This window comes from Calypte anna, chromosome 1, assembly GCF_003957555.1.
Source record: "Calypte anna isolate BGI_N300 chromosome 1, bCalAnn1_v1.p, whole genome shotgun sequence".
In the NCBI taxonomy this organism is placed as follows: Eukaryota; Metazoa; Chordata; class Aves; order Apodiformes; family Trochilidae; genus Calypte; species Calypte anna.
The window spans coordinates 56,147,604-56,161,373 of NC_044244.1; the positions used below are offsets into that span (position 1 = coordinate 56,147,604).

At 40.0% G+C, this 13,770-nt stretch overlaps 1 protein-coding gene across 1 annotated transcript in view; it reads right to left on the minus strand.

The window, feature by feature from the left end:
* The window catches only part of TXNRD1 (thioredoxin reductase 1), a 39,524-nt gene that overhangs the window by 23,577 nt on the left and 2,177 nt on the right, over positions 1-13,770 (minus strand). The window contains exons 2-3 of the mRNA XM_030460528.1: positions 4,637-4,746; positions 2,359-2,481 (exon numbers count right to left, since the gene is read on the minus strand). Coding sequence (XP_030316388.1) covers positions 2,359-2,451 — 93 coding nt within the window. The 5' untranslated portion in view covers positions 2,452-2,481; positions 4,637-4,746. The remainder of the gene's footprint in view (positions 1-2,358; positions 2,482-4,636; positions 4,747-13,770) is intronic.

Here is a 13,770-nt window from a genome sequence, read left to right on the forward strand (position 1 = left end):
TTACGTTACCAGCAATACTTGTTAATCCAAAGAGTTCACAATCAGAATTTCAATTTTAAATGTAACTTCCTTCATGCAAAATACAAATTATATTTCAAACAACACAGGCTGTATATACACCTTTGAAAAATATTGATGCACTGGATTTCTGCTTCCAAATAAAAGTTCAAAGTTGGCCAAGAAGCTAACTTCTATCCATCAGAAGCACCTCTGAGAAAATTCCTCAGAAAGCTGCATATGGACTGAGATGAGTTATTAACATTCCTATATAATGACGCCTTTATATACAGCTCAAAAGAGCTGAAGAAGTGCTAACATATAGAATGTATGGATTCCCAAGCTTACACTCTGCTATATGGTCACATAATACCATGCAGTATAGTGTCACCACTGGGGTACAGATCACCAGCAGATAGAACCACTTCTCTTCTGCAGAGTGATAAACCCACGATAACCAAACCTGCCCCCTTGGCTTTCAAACCTTACTGGGGGCAGCTGAGTGCTGCATGAACACAACTAAGTTGCTTAGGGCTGGGGCTGTGCTGTGTGAGCTGATAGTGGTGGTCTGGCACTTTGGTCTGGGTCTGTGGTGGCACAGAGTCAGCTTGGCAGGGCTTTCACTCACCGTGGAGACGTGTCCCCAAAATAACAAGCTCTGTGTAGGATACAGAGAGGAAAGGGAAGATGTGCACACAAAGCTGCAGTGAAACCCACACATTTAATCAGCCTAGTTAAGCTGCTGCAAACCTGAGAGTAGATACCTGTAACTTGGTATAAGAGCTGTGTAGCCTTTTCTTCTTTGCTTTGTTTTTTAAAGCACTGTATATTAAAAAACTAAAAAATTAATAATCTAAGTCAGAAGTTCATGCCTGTAAAACAGTTTCATTTCAGCTCCATGAAACTGATTCACAGTACATACATTACTACTTAGAGCAGTGATTACTTTATTGACCTACAGTCTTCTGCTCTGCTCTACAATCACTTGAGAACACTAAGAAGTAATATACTTTATACACTGAGCTGAAGGAATAAGGCAATTTATCTTCCTACCAACATGCCTTTGCTGTCCCACAGCTGAAAAATGATGCAATAAACATCAGTGCCCTAGCTTCACAACCTAGCATACGTATACAACAAAGCAGAACAGTCTCCTTATGGAAATTTCAGTGGATGACTGGCTATTAATTCAAACAGGTTTTGCATTACTGCAAGCTCCCTTTTATTCTTGTTACACTCTCCCATCTTAAAATATCACCATCCTCTGAAAACCAATGTCTGCTTCAATGCAGGTTCTCAGAATTTTTGTGGATCTCATTTTAGCTCCCATCCTATGCCATGATAACAGTGCCCCTGTCAATGGGAAAGTAGCAAGCTACTAAGATAGATTTTGGACATCCAGAACATTACAATCCACCACTGAACACCGCAGTCTTCCATTATAATAGAAGTTTTTCTAAGGGACCAAGGTTTACTGTTAATCCAATGCTATACTGTAATATTATCTCCTTATTTTCTTTCACTCCACAATTATCTCCTTCACTTCTCAAGAATGAAAGAAATGACTCTTGTCTGGAGAAATAAGCCAGCTCCAGGTCTTGAGCAACAAAATAGTTTTATTTCTAGGAATGCTCGATTCACTTCTATATAGTTAACTCTACCTCAGTGAGAAGAGGCAAAATGTGTATAATTACTGATGTAAAGGAGAGTTACTGACTTACATTAAATTTCAGCAAGCTTCAAATACTTGGAATAATGACAACTCTAAGGGTGGTATCACAGAATAATAGAATGGTTTGGGCTGGAAGGGACCTTAAAGATCATGTAGTTCCAACCTCAATGCCATGGGCAAGGACACCTCCCACTATATCAGGTTGAGGAACCTGGACTTGAACACTTCAGGGAGGGGGAAGACACAACTTCCCTGGGCAACCTGTGCCAATGTAGTTGTGGATGTGTGTGTATATTCTACATCACCATGGATTCTTTTAACTAACTCTGGATATACTTCTACAAGCAATATCCTATCCAAAAATTATAAATTATCTGGCTACAGGCATGAAGTACCACACCCTAAAAACTAAGGCTGAGATCCTAACTCTGCCTAAGAATTGGCAAAATCTTCATTCATGCAACTATACAGCCTCACAAAGCCTCCTCCATGGTCAGGAATTAAAACAACATACACAACTATTACACAACAGACATTACTGTCAGCTAAAACTCAAAACCTGATGTTCATTTTGAATAGTTTTTAAAACTTCTGCCCCTACAGTGTTAAAGATACCCAGATACAAAATACTGAGGATGTCACCAACTTACTCACAAGGAAAGCATAACTTTGTGTTTTCTCTCTCATACCTTGGCAGCTGCCAGGCCACCTGAGCCCCCACCAATGACAATGAGGTCATAGTTGTAAGAATGTGGCACTGATGTCCCTGCGTTCATTTCCATCAGTTTCTGTGGCCAGCCTTCCTCATGTGCCTGAACAGAGAAAGCAAAAAGGATTAGGGAAACATTACTCACGGTGCTCAAAAATTAACGTTTTCAGCAGCAAATATTGTAATAAGTGAACATAACTGCATCAGAATTTTCTGAGTTCTTCTTTTAATTTGTTTTTTAAAATGCCATCTTCTTAATCCACCCTGGAATAGCTCAGCACTTTTTAGGTACTGAACCATGAAATTTATTGTTCATTGGAGCCCTGGGTTTCCTTGCAGGCCTTAGTTTTCCATATTATCACAACTCCAGTGCCTCCTCATACTGTGTACTCCATAATGAGATACATACCTTCTGACACAGGCATTCCATTAATTTATTTTACTCCTTTCATCTCTCCTGACTTTCCTAATCAGTGTTTTTTCCCTCTGTCTGCATATATTATGAGGCAAATGCAACAATCATATTCGATGTTGTAATAAAGCAATTACCAGCCTTACCAACTGAATGAACAGAAGTGAAGAAAACAATTTTTTAAAACTACATTTTTGCAACATGCCTGGGTTTGTTATTGCTTTTGTTTAGCATTGTAACTAACTCTGGTGTCAAATGGCTCAAATGTGATCACTACTGTTTCAAAAGAGGTTGTTTTTTGCTTGCTTGCTGATTGTATTTTTTTATTTAATCACACTAACATTACTACAGGAAAACAATCCTCCCCTAAGTCATAAAATCCAATTTGATGGCCCTGTGCCATAAAGAACATGGCACTGTCTTCATAAAGCTACTTTCTGATATGAGGCTTTGTACTTAATTTGCAAAGCTCCAAGTTATCAAGGCTTAGAATCTTCAGTCCTTTGGAGTTACTGGCAAAATTTTCAGTGCTGCAGGACAGCATCTGAAGTGAGTAAAAATCAAACCTCTCAGCTCATGTAAATCAGCAAGTGTCAACTAAATTCATGACAGAAGTTTTAAGACCAAAAAAGTAAATAGAGAAACCCTTACTTAAGTCACTTAACAAATCTGCTCACTTTTACTCCACTGTTTCTCTAGGTAGGCAGTTCAGTACTACTGCAACAGTCATGGCAAATAAAAGGAAAGAAAAAAAAAAGGAAGAGCCAAGAAGTTTTTCATCCTAATTTTTTTCATCTTCATTTTGTTTTGCATTAAGCAGCCCACATCCTCAAGCCATTCTACAGTCACCTTCCTCAGAGGTTAGGTTATTCCCTGTGACCATAACTTAAGAGTGTTTTAACCTTGAGAACGCTGCCAATGCAGCCATATCACCAAAAAAATCCCCTATCCCTCCAGCAAACTACACAGCAATGTCAGCATAAATTCAGACCATGCATCTGCCTGTAGTAAGTTACATTTTAATAGTATTTCATAACCCTGGGTAGCAAGGTAATAGTAGAAACAAAACCTAGAAAACACCTGTGGCTGTTGTGGAAACATCAAAAAAGACCTCATCTTCCTTCCTCTTCTCCACCACCACCCCCATACATACCACTACTACTTTGTGCTCGCTTGCTAACATAGCCAAGCTCACACTTCCTTTGGCAATCAGAGTGAAAAAGGAGCATTTATTCTATTAAGAGATGCAGTTTCGCTTTATTCGTATTTAGGGACGTAAAATTAGAGAAAGTATGTCATTCTCCTCCAAAACACACCTTGTTTGCTCAGAGGAAACAGGATGCTGTGAAGCTCAAGGGCAGACTAACTCCTACACACTCATCAGGCACAGCTACCAAGATGCACATAAAGAAACCACAACACTTACCCGGGAAACTTGCTTAGATCACTACTTATATCACAGTACTTTTTTTCTTTCTTTTTTTTTTTCTTCCAAGAAAAATGCTTTATGTTTTCACATGTAATAAGAAAATTCAGCTTTTATTCCCTACTGTTTAATTCATTTTCCATTAGTTCCTCATGATCATTCTTCATTAAACTATACTCAAAGTTTAGAGCAAACTAAATTAGAACCTTCCCCTCTGAAAACACCTCTTTAAAGTGGCCAGAATCTTTAAAAATTCTGCTTTCATTTACTGGGGGAGTTTGTTCATGACCACCATCCCATCCAGAGAACAGATCTCCTCCATCCTTCTCCCAAAAACTACAATTTTTAATGGAAAGCCTGCATTCTCATTACTTTTCAGTGCCAATACTAAACTGGCACTGAAACGCATCTCTCCCCTACCTTTAAAGTCTTCTCATCATCTCCTATTTTCTTCTCCCGTACAAAACCACCGGGCTGCGAAGCTTCTGCAGTTCCTCCCCGCTGCCCTTCTTGCAACTTCGGTGCTCCCTCTGTGGAACAGAGAAAAAAAATAACATTGTGCCTGGAGAGGCTTCCTTTATGAAGGCTGCGATCCTCAAGCAAAACTGTCTGGGGGAGTGGCCAGGCGGCTTCCTCATCAGCCGTCTCAGGGGAGCATTTCCTAAGGCAGCCGATGAGTCATTTGCAACGTTAGGATGACTTGGTATATTTTTCTCTTTAATAAAATCCCCTCTGAGATTTGGCTGGGATTTCAGCAAGTTTTGCCAAACCACCAGTATGCTTGGAACACAGCGAGGAAGTAAAGGTCTGCTGGTGCTAAGACCAAAACTTTGGTCTCAAAGGGAAAATTATTATTTTTACCTTTCTTGCCCAGAAAGTGATTTTCTTATGATGTGCTGTCATTTTGTTTGGTCTCGCACTTTTTAAACAGAATTAAAAGGTTTTATTTTTCTCCTTTTTTCACTTTCCATTTATTGATATATTGGGGTTTTTTTTGTGCAACCATCATCCCCCAAAATAAATTTTGCCATACCGTATCACTCATATTATGAAATCTTCCAAATAAATGTATTCAGAAGTCTGGAAAAGATCTGTTTGCCAACAACTCATAACTCATTATACATATATATATATATATATATATATATATGTTACATTTAATAATATATATATTTATATATTTTGTTGGCGATACATATATCTCCAGTAGAAAAGGTTAAGCATATTAATGGAAAGGAAAAAAACAATGTCTTTACGGAGTGTGATACTTTGACATAAAAAAGAGAAAAAGAAAAAATAAAATCTCATACTTGATTGGAACCCATTATCAGCTCTGCCTTCCTCTACATAACTCCGAGTTAGGCTTAATTTCCAACAAGTGGGTCAGTACACACTTGCAGGTACTGAATCATATACGTACTTTGCAGTGCACCAGCAGCATTAATTATCAAACTCTTGACACGTGCACATACTTGGGCCAACAGCCATACTGAGTGCTTACATTCCATGGGCACTGAGCCCACAAACCTGAAAAGCGTTCACACACAGACATGTGCACACATCCAAGAAGGCACTCACTGAAAATCAGTAATCCTGGCATCCCTGGCTTCTCTGAAACCTGGTGACAAAATTCCTTTGTCCTACAAAAGGTACTGGGAAAAGTATTTTGCTGATGCTGCTAGAAGGATTTATAGATCAGAATCCTTGCACAATGGTTGACAGTAATATTAGTGATGGATAACACTTGGCCTATTCAAGCTTGGGGGAGGAACACAGGAATTAATCTGTGTACCTACACACATGTATAAAAAAAGAAAACCAAGAACAACAGGGTTTGAACACTGCTCACAGTCTCCACAAGGGAGAACTGGTTTTCTTCAACATATTATCAAAGCTACAGTCCTGCATATACCTGAATATTTTATTCCTATAACAGGTTTGAACAACCTCAGGAATGTTCACCTAAAACGGTCTCTTCAGTGAGATGAAAATCTAGTTGTTAGACAACACAAGCATTTATAAAAACATCTCTAATTATTTTCAGGTAGACCTGTACTAGAGGTGCCTAGCATTAGCAAAGCCCACAGGCAACCATAACCTTTGGCAAGGACTTGAAAGAGTTGGGATGCGGGCGGGTGCTACAAGGAGCCGCTCCCTTGTAGGCCTGGGCACCTTGCCAGGGGCAGGATGACAAAGCAGAAAGCACTTGGCATGTCACATGCTTGCTCTCCATGAAACACCCTTCCTTAACAGCAATTAAAATAACGCACAGTCCTGGTGAATCGATACTTTCCCGAAATCAAATTGGCACATATCTTTTTTTTTTTTTCCTGCGAGGTTACTGAGGACCTGGAACAAGGATCCTCTCTGCATGGTCCTGAGAGATGCAGCAGTGAAGAAGGCTGCAGCAACTCACAGCTATTGCAGGAAGATCAGGTGAGGCTCTTACCCACCACTAACACCATCCTTGGTTTTTGTTAGTCCCGATCAAGCAGACAGTGGCTGTTGAGTGCTACCTCACCATCAACCTGCCAAGTTCTCCTTGACATGGGGTGTGCCCATCTAACACACAGCTGCTATCAAAAAGTGACAAGCTTATTCTCTTCCACCACTGTGGGTTTTTTTTTTCCTTTTTTGCTGGTAGCAGCAGAACTGCCAGTTTTGCTCAGCAGCTTGTTAAAAAGGAGCAAAAAAAAACCCCTTCTTTTCAGCACTTACCTGAACCAACTTCTGAAGCAGACTTCACTAAGGCTCACTGCCACTTCTTGAGGAGCAGACAAAAAAAAAAGTAACTACAGTGAAAGAACTAGGGTACTTTTAACCCATATCCTTCCTTACTGGGAATGAGCTTCCTCACAAGCCTGCTACCAAGACCTCTGAATTTTTGACTCAGTTGTGTAACTTCTGACAGGGGTGAAAAAAGGCACAGCTGGTTTCAGAAGACCTTCACCAGGCAGGAACATGAGCAGTCCGAGGCAACAACCCACAAGAGCTTTGTGAGCAGAACTGCTTCAGGATAAGAATCGTCTCACCCTGCCCACCCAGCCATCCAAGGGGCTGCCAAGGCAGGATGTGAGGACCTGTGGAAAGCACCTGCTCTTCAGCTACTTGACATGAAGGTCTCAAGTGGTGCTTCAAGGCAAAGGTCTTCGCTAGATTTTCTGTGTCACATGATCAACAATCAACAAAAACTTCATGTTTTGGCAATGTAATTAAAAAATAGCTGTCTCTACTCCAGTAGTTCAGAAGATGCCTCTAATTTTGTAATGCTTATGAACAAGCAGGCAACTTGCTTTACAGCTTTATCTTCAGGCATCTGAGAAGTACAGACTACTTTCTGTTTACCTTATGCTCAAATGAGCTTTTTAGGTGGAGAAACTTTCAACTTTTTCCTTCTCCCAGATGTGCTCATTTCTCAAACATTTGGGAGTGATAACAGCAGAGCAATTACATCATCCAGACTATGACAAAGGAAAAAAACCAAGCCTTTAAAATGCAGACCTCCTGCTTGAATCATATCACAGATTGATGCTGAGAGGCTGCCTTGCAATCAGCTGAGCTGACAAAACACTGAAGGAACGGAAAGAGGCAGGATGCAGGGAAGGATGAGAGCCTCTTAAATTACCCCTACAGGAATCAAAACGCATCCACACTTCTCCAAGGGCCAGGATCAGTGGTGGAAAATAAAAAAAATAATACTTAGAATATGTCCTTTGGTGTAAGTTAGATCTTCAACTTGCTTCACAAGCTTTATTTTTACTGTGGCAGAGACACAGTGCAGCCTTATGGATAAGCAAGATAAGCAATGGAGTTGGCTATTGAAGAAGATGTGGCAGGACTTGCTTAGGTAAGGGCTGCATGTGCTGTGCTCTAGTGATCCTGGCCAAGAAACACTGATACCTCTGATGGGATAAACTAGCAGAGCCCTGTGGCTACTGCCTTTCTTTCCAAGTGCTGATTCAGCTCTTGGCTGCTGTGTCAGAGGAAATATAAAGATAGCTTAGAGGTACATTTGCCTTCTCACCTGAACTCAGCCAAAGTCTGAACTCGTAACAAGTCAGTAATGTTAAGACAGACCAATCTGACATTACACACCGAAAATTCAATGCTCACTGACAAGCACTGTTAATCAAGAGTGAATCACTGATGTTGCATGAATGCTACATCTGAAGGCTGGTGAATGTGAGCCCTGAATCTACACACAGGACCAAGACATATGTTACACCCAGTCACAAAGACTTCTCTCTGAAATTAACTACTTGTCTTTGACTATGTGTAAAGCATCAAGTGTGATCACCACAGAGACATCACACAAATAGAATACAATCTTTGTTTTCCTTCCTATCAAATACTAAACCAAAATCCTACCTCAGAGCATCTTTTGCACCTACCTACTTAAGCAGAAGCTTACAACAGTTGTATATACTCCATATGGTTCATAATTTTAGCCTGCAAGGAAAAAGTAGCAAATGGAACAAGCAAGAACACCTCACCTATGCCACAAAAACATGCATCTTTCCCAGGGCTAGAGGCTGTTTTTCCTAAAGAATCTCATAGCCTGCATGTGTAAGCACTGAGGAAGGAGAAGTTAAGTGAGACTGAGATATACACTCATTCCTTAAGACTGCTTGCTCACCTGTTGGCTGAAGTTACAGTGAAAAACAAAGAACTTCTGAGCATTTGAATATCCTTCTCACCTTCAGGATGCACAGAGAGAGGCTGTGCAGTAACAGATGAGACTGAACAGTGAAATAATTTGCATCCTTTTCTCCCTGGATCTCAGGTCTGCCCTATTATCTGCTGGCTCCCAACACATGCAGTCTTAAGGTAGCACAAAAGTGCCATGCACATAAACCAGAAAATTGCCTTGAAACCCCTCTGGTTGTGCCTGTCACTTGCTTGACATATTGCTGAAATGTTCAAATGGTATTTGAAATGATTGTGATAGGAAGCATCCCACTGGAAAGTAGATGCACAGGTTTTCTTGGCTGATCCAGAAGCCCTTCTTTTCACTCAAGGTGGGTCAGTGCTATGTCTTGAGGGCTACAGTGCACTAACACCTTTGCATCCAAGAAGAATGAGAAGAGTTGCTAACAACACCAAAAAGCTCCTGCTTAGCCTCTGTGCAGCCAGGCACTCATGCTCATAACCTGTCACATCCTGGTAGTCTGCAAAAGGAGTTCTGAAGCAAAACTCAGGTCTTAGTTCCTAACAAAAGAAGTAATTCCAGGCACTGAATTTCCTGTTGCCTCTCTAAACATCCATGTAGCTACCATCAACAAAATACAAAAAAATATTTTACTTTCCTGATTTCAACATGGACATCACTGCAGAATCATAGAATTGTTTGGGTTGGGATATTAAAGATCATCTAGTACTAACCACCTTGCCATGTGCAGGGACATCTTCCACTAGACCAGGTTGCTCAAAGCACTCCTTGGGTTGTTATGAGAAGTCCTTCAAGATCCCTTCATGCCACAGTTTCTCTGGAACTTGAAACAAGACCTGGGATTTGTCAGAGCCTTTCCTAATAGTGCTCTCACCACCGAAGTCCTCAGCAGTATCAGACAACTGGTACTTGCCCTAGGAAGTTTTCAGCCTTTACTCTTATGTAATTATTTACAGTAAAGAGTACAGAAATTAGCCAGGCTGCTCTAATTAGCACTAATAGGACTGTTTTCTGTGAGCATAACATAGCATGCTGACCACAAAAATTTCTAGGACATCTACAATACAAACTCTATTGCCCTAAACAGAAGAAGAGGCATAAACTAAGCAAAGGTAAACTTCAGTTTATCTCTTCCTCAGTAGAAAGGTAGGTAATGCTAAACTAATTAGGTATCTTTGACCACTTCCATCTTCCATTGTATTTCAGTGCTAAGTTATCTAGGTTATAAAAAACACTACAAAGCTTCTCTTCCTCTGGAATCCTTGTAAAGGCTGTAAAATTTCATATAAAGATTAGTATGCACTCCTTATAGAAAATGATATAGGTATTATATAGTAATTTTGATGTGGATTTTTGTCTATTCCCATCAAAACTCACTTGCTTTTGGATGCAGCCATATTAGTATAATGCTCTGTCTAATCCAAATCAAAGTAAGCTACCTACTAAGTGCAGGTATACCATGCTCACTTCCCACCTGGATCACCTTTCATTTGGGATGACCTGAAAAAGCTGAGCTTCCTGATTTTTTTTTTTTCCTTGAAATTCCTGTGGCCAACACAAACCTGTAGCTACCACAAACTGTGATTAATACTCTCATGCAAATTTTTTTTTTTCCTGGCCCAGTAAATAAACAACTCTCTGACAAGAGGAGGAAGTACCACACTTGGTTAAGTGTGGCACCTGAGGCACAGTGAGGTGAAGCAGGGCTGGACAGGATCTCCTGGTGCTGGTGCTATTCATTAGTCCCTACTGCCACTGGCCATGACTTTATTGTCTGTACCACAACTGAAGCCATTTATTCATTCCTACCCATCTCTTTGTAATCAAGGCTGCATTTGAGTGACTGAGAACATAAAAAAAAGCCAACAGGTGGAAAACAGCTCATACAGGATCAGGTTATTTTTTTTTTATTATTTTGTTGTTGTTTCTTCTTCAAACAACCTGGTATGAAAAGTGAACGTGGTTAAAGGAAAGGAAGCTTTCTGCAGGCAACCTCCCAGAATGGGCGTGAAAATTAAGGCACCATGAAAAGTACATGGGTATTTACCTCAGAAGCATGGGATTATTTTTTTTTTCCTTTCCAAGCAGGGCTTTTTTAAAGGGAGATGAGGGGTGGGGGGAACACCACTTGTTTTAGTCCAAAGTAATCAAAGTTTCTTGTGTTTGAAAAATGAAATTATTTGGGCGGAACAACTTGTAGCAGCCCAGCAAACAATGACCTAGCATTTCTACCAGGTGAACGAACCAGGATAATCTAACAGGTTGTTCCCCTCCAAACTGTCTTGCCCTTGAAGCCACACAACAAACAGATGTGATGCCAACAGGTTCAGGCAAAGGTCTGGCTGGAAACCTTTGTGAAAGATGGGTGGGAAACAGTGAAAACATTACACCTTTGTGAGACAGGATTACAGGCTTTCTTTGTGCCACACTGTGCACAACAGTGGAGGAGTGAAGGAAGTTAAGAGCTTCCTTCCCAACATGATGCTGGGAATGGAAGGCCAGGACAGAGGCGAGGTGACCATGCCAAACAACATTTTTCTTGTCTGACTTAACAAGTAAAACAGGCAAGTTTGCTAGAAGATGAAATGAGATGGGATCTCAGTTCACTACATAAACTAATTCATCAGCAGACTCTTATGAAAAGCTTAGGACTAGACTAGACTAAGGTACTCTTTATCTCCTACAGAAACAGAAGTGTTTGCATGCTTCACTTATTTCTTCCTTTTGCATTTTTATCTTTTCTTTAATGCAAACAGAAATGCTGGGTCAGATAGCATTGCAACAACCAAAAATTACAAGGGGCTGGACAGTTCGACAGGTTTTACTATAGATGAGTCCTACTACACAGTCAACAGTGCAAGGCACTACAGGAAAAGCAATATGCGATGGAAAGCAACAGCTCTGACCTTTTTGGAAGACAAGCAGAAGGTAAATCCAAGAGGAAGAGGAGGAAAAAGAGATGGTATCAGATGTAGCTTGGCAAGCCAGAGGATGGCTCTGTGAGGAAGACCTACAATGTGATGCCACATTCAAAAAAGGAAGTTACTGAAAAGTATGACAAAGGAAAAAAGAACCCCAACAAGCAATGAACAAGCACTGGAAAAAGAATTTCCCAGGACTTATGTGAGTCAAGGTGCTACAGAGTGGGAGGCAGCTGCATTAAAACAGGCAGGTATCAAAAACAGAGGAGACATCAGAGAGAAAATTTTCTCAGAAGACAGACAGGTGACAGACACTCACTTTAAGCCAGCAGAAAAGGGAGAGTGAGTTACCAATTCAGAATACTGAATAAGCTGAAGTGCATGATTTTATCTGGTAGTTCCTTTGTTTTCTGCAAGCACAACCAAAAAGATGGCAAGAAACCCTAACAAAGGGTGTTCAAGATGGGCTCAGTGGAAGAGCAACCCTCAGGCAGAAAAAAGCAGTGAAGTTTTATGTCCAAGGCAGACTTGAAAATAGAGAAACTGTAACAGTGTATTAGAAAAAAAGGGACCAGTACCATACATTGTGAGGGGGAAATACTTCTGCTGTCCACAGCAGAAATCAAGGAGATGGCATAACTGTAAACAAGGGAAGAGGAAAAACATGGGCAACCTTAATGCCACCTCCAGGAGTCAAGTCCATGCTACTCTTCTCCACAGAGTGCTATGACACATTTGTAATTGTTATAACTGAGCAGTTCACATGTAAATTATATGGTCAAGACAACTGCAGGAAATACTGCAAAAATAAAAATATTTGCGGCCTCATTACTCACACACTCAGCAACATAAATGTCAATGGAACTTAACCACCTTTAGTGTTTACACTCCAGCACAGAACTAAGACCATCAAAGTCCATCCCCTGTTACTGTGTCTCACAGCTAGGCAGTATTCAGAGGCTCTGGTATTAACACTAAAATTGAGTAGGAACAGTTTCAAAAATACTTTGTTAATTCACTTTGTTGAATGCAACTCAAATTTCATTTGAAGTCCAGTAAAACTTCCCAGGTATGCCCGTGAGCATGTGTGTGTCCTGAGTGTCCAGTCCTGAAAGGAGCTGAGCAACTTCACCTTGAAATGAAAGACAAAGAATCAGAACTGAAAAAAAATGTCTGCTGACAAAATCCATCTAGAATGAGGATCCAGGGCAAAAAAAGCAGCACTTGAGTTGATGCCAAGGTAGTCTCCCAGAAACTAACAGTATGTTTTATAAAGCAAAAGCTGCAACTCAGGCTATCTTAACTTTGAGGTGTGCAAGACTGGCATCTTGCTGCGTAGCTTTGATTTTTCTCATTAAGAGTTTTGCAGTAGAACGCATGCTTATAACACAGAAAACCAAAGCAGTACAGAGATAAATTAACAGAAGGTCATTATCTTCCAAGTTATTTTCATGCCTTGACACCCACAAAACGTCATAAATACTGCACATGCAAAATGCAATTGGTGAAGTAAACTCCATGCTATTTGAAGATTGTAGGATAACATTTTTGAAAAGACAAGCTAAGGACAAGAGCACATGTTTAATAGCTATGTTGTGCAAAACATATATATGCATTTTATCTTAATATTTCCATTTTTCCTTGTGCGAGTCATAATTTTCCTTGCCAGTTTTGCTGTTTGCTTTTTAAAACATCCTTTTAGATCTTACTGTGAATTAATAACTATGAATTTATTATTCCCATTGTCAAATTGATGGAAGGGTGGGAATAGATCCAGAGAGTAATTAAGAAATTCTTGTAGCTAAGAACAGCCCATTTTCTTCCTCCTACAACACACTGAAGTTTAAATATGCCTTGTCCAAAGCATGTATGTACATATATATATATAAATATATATATATAAATATATAAATATATATATAAATATATATATATATGTATAGGTATATAAAATAGGTATATAT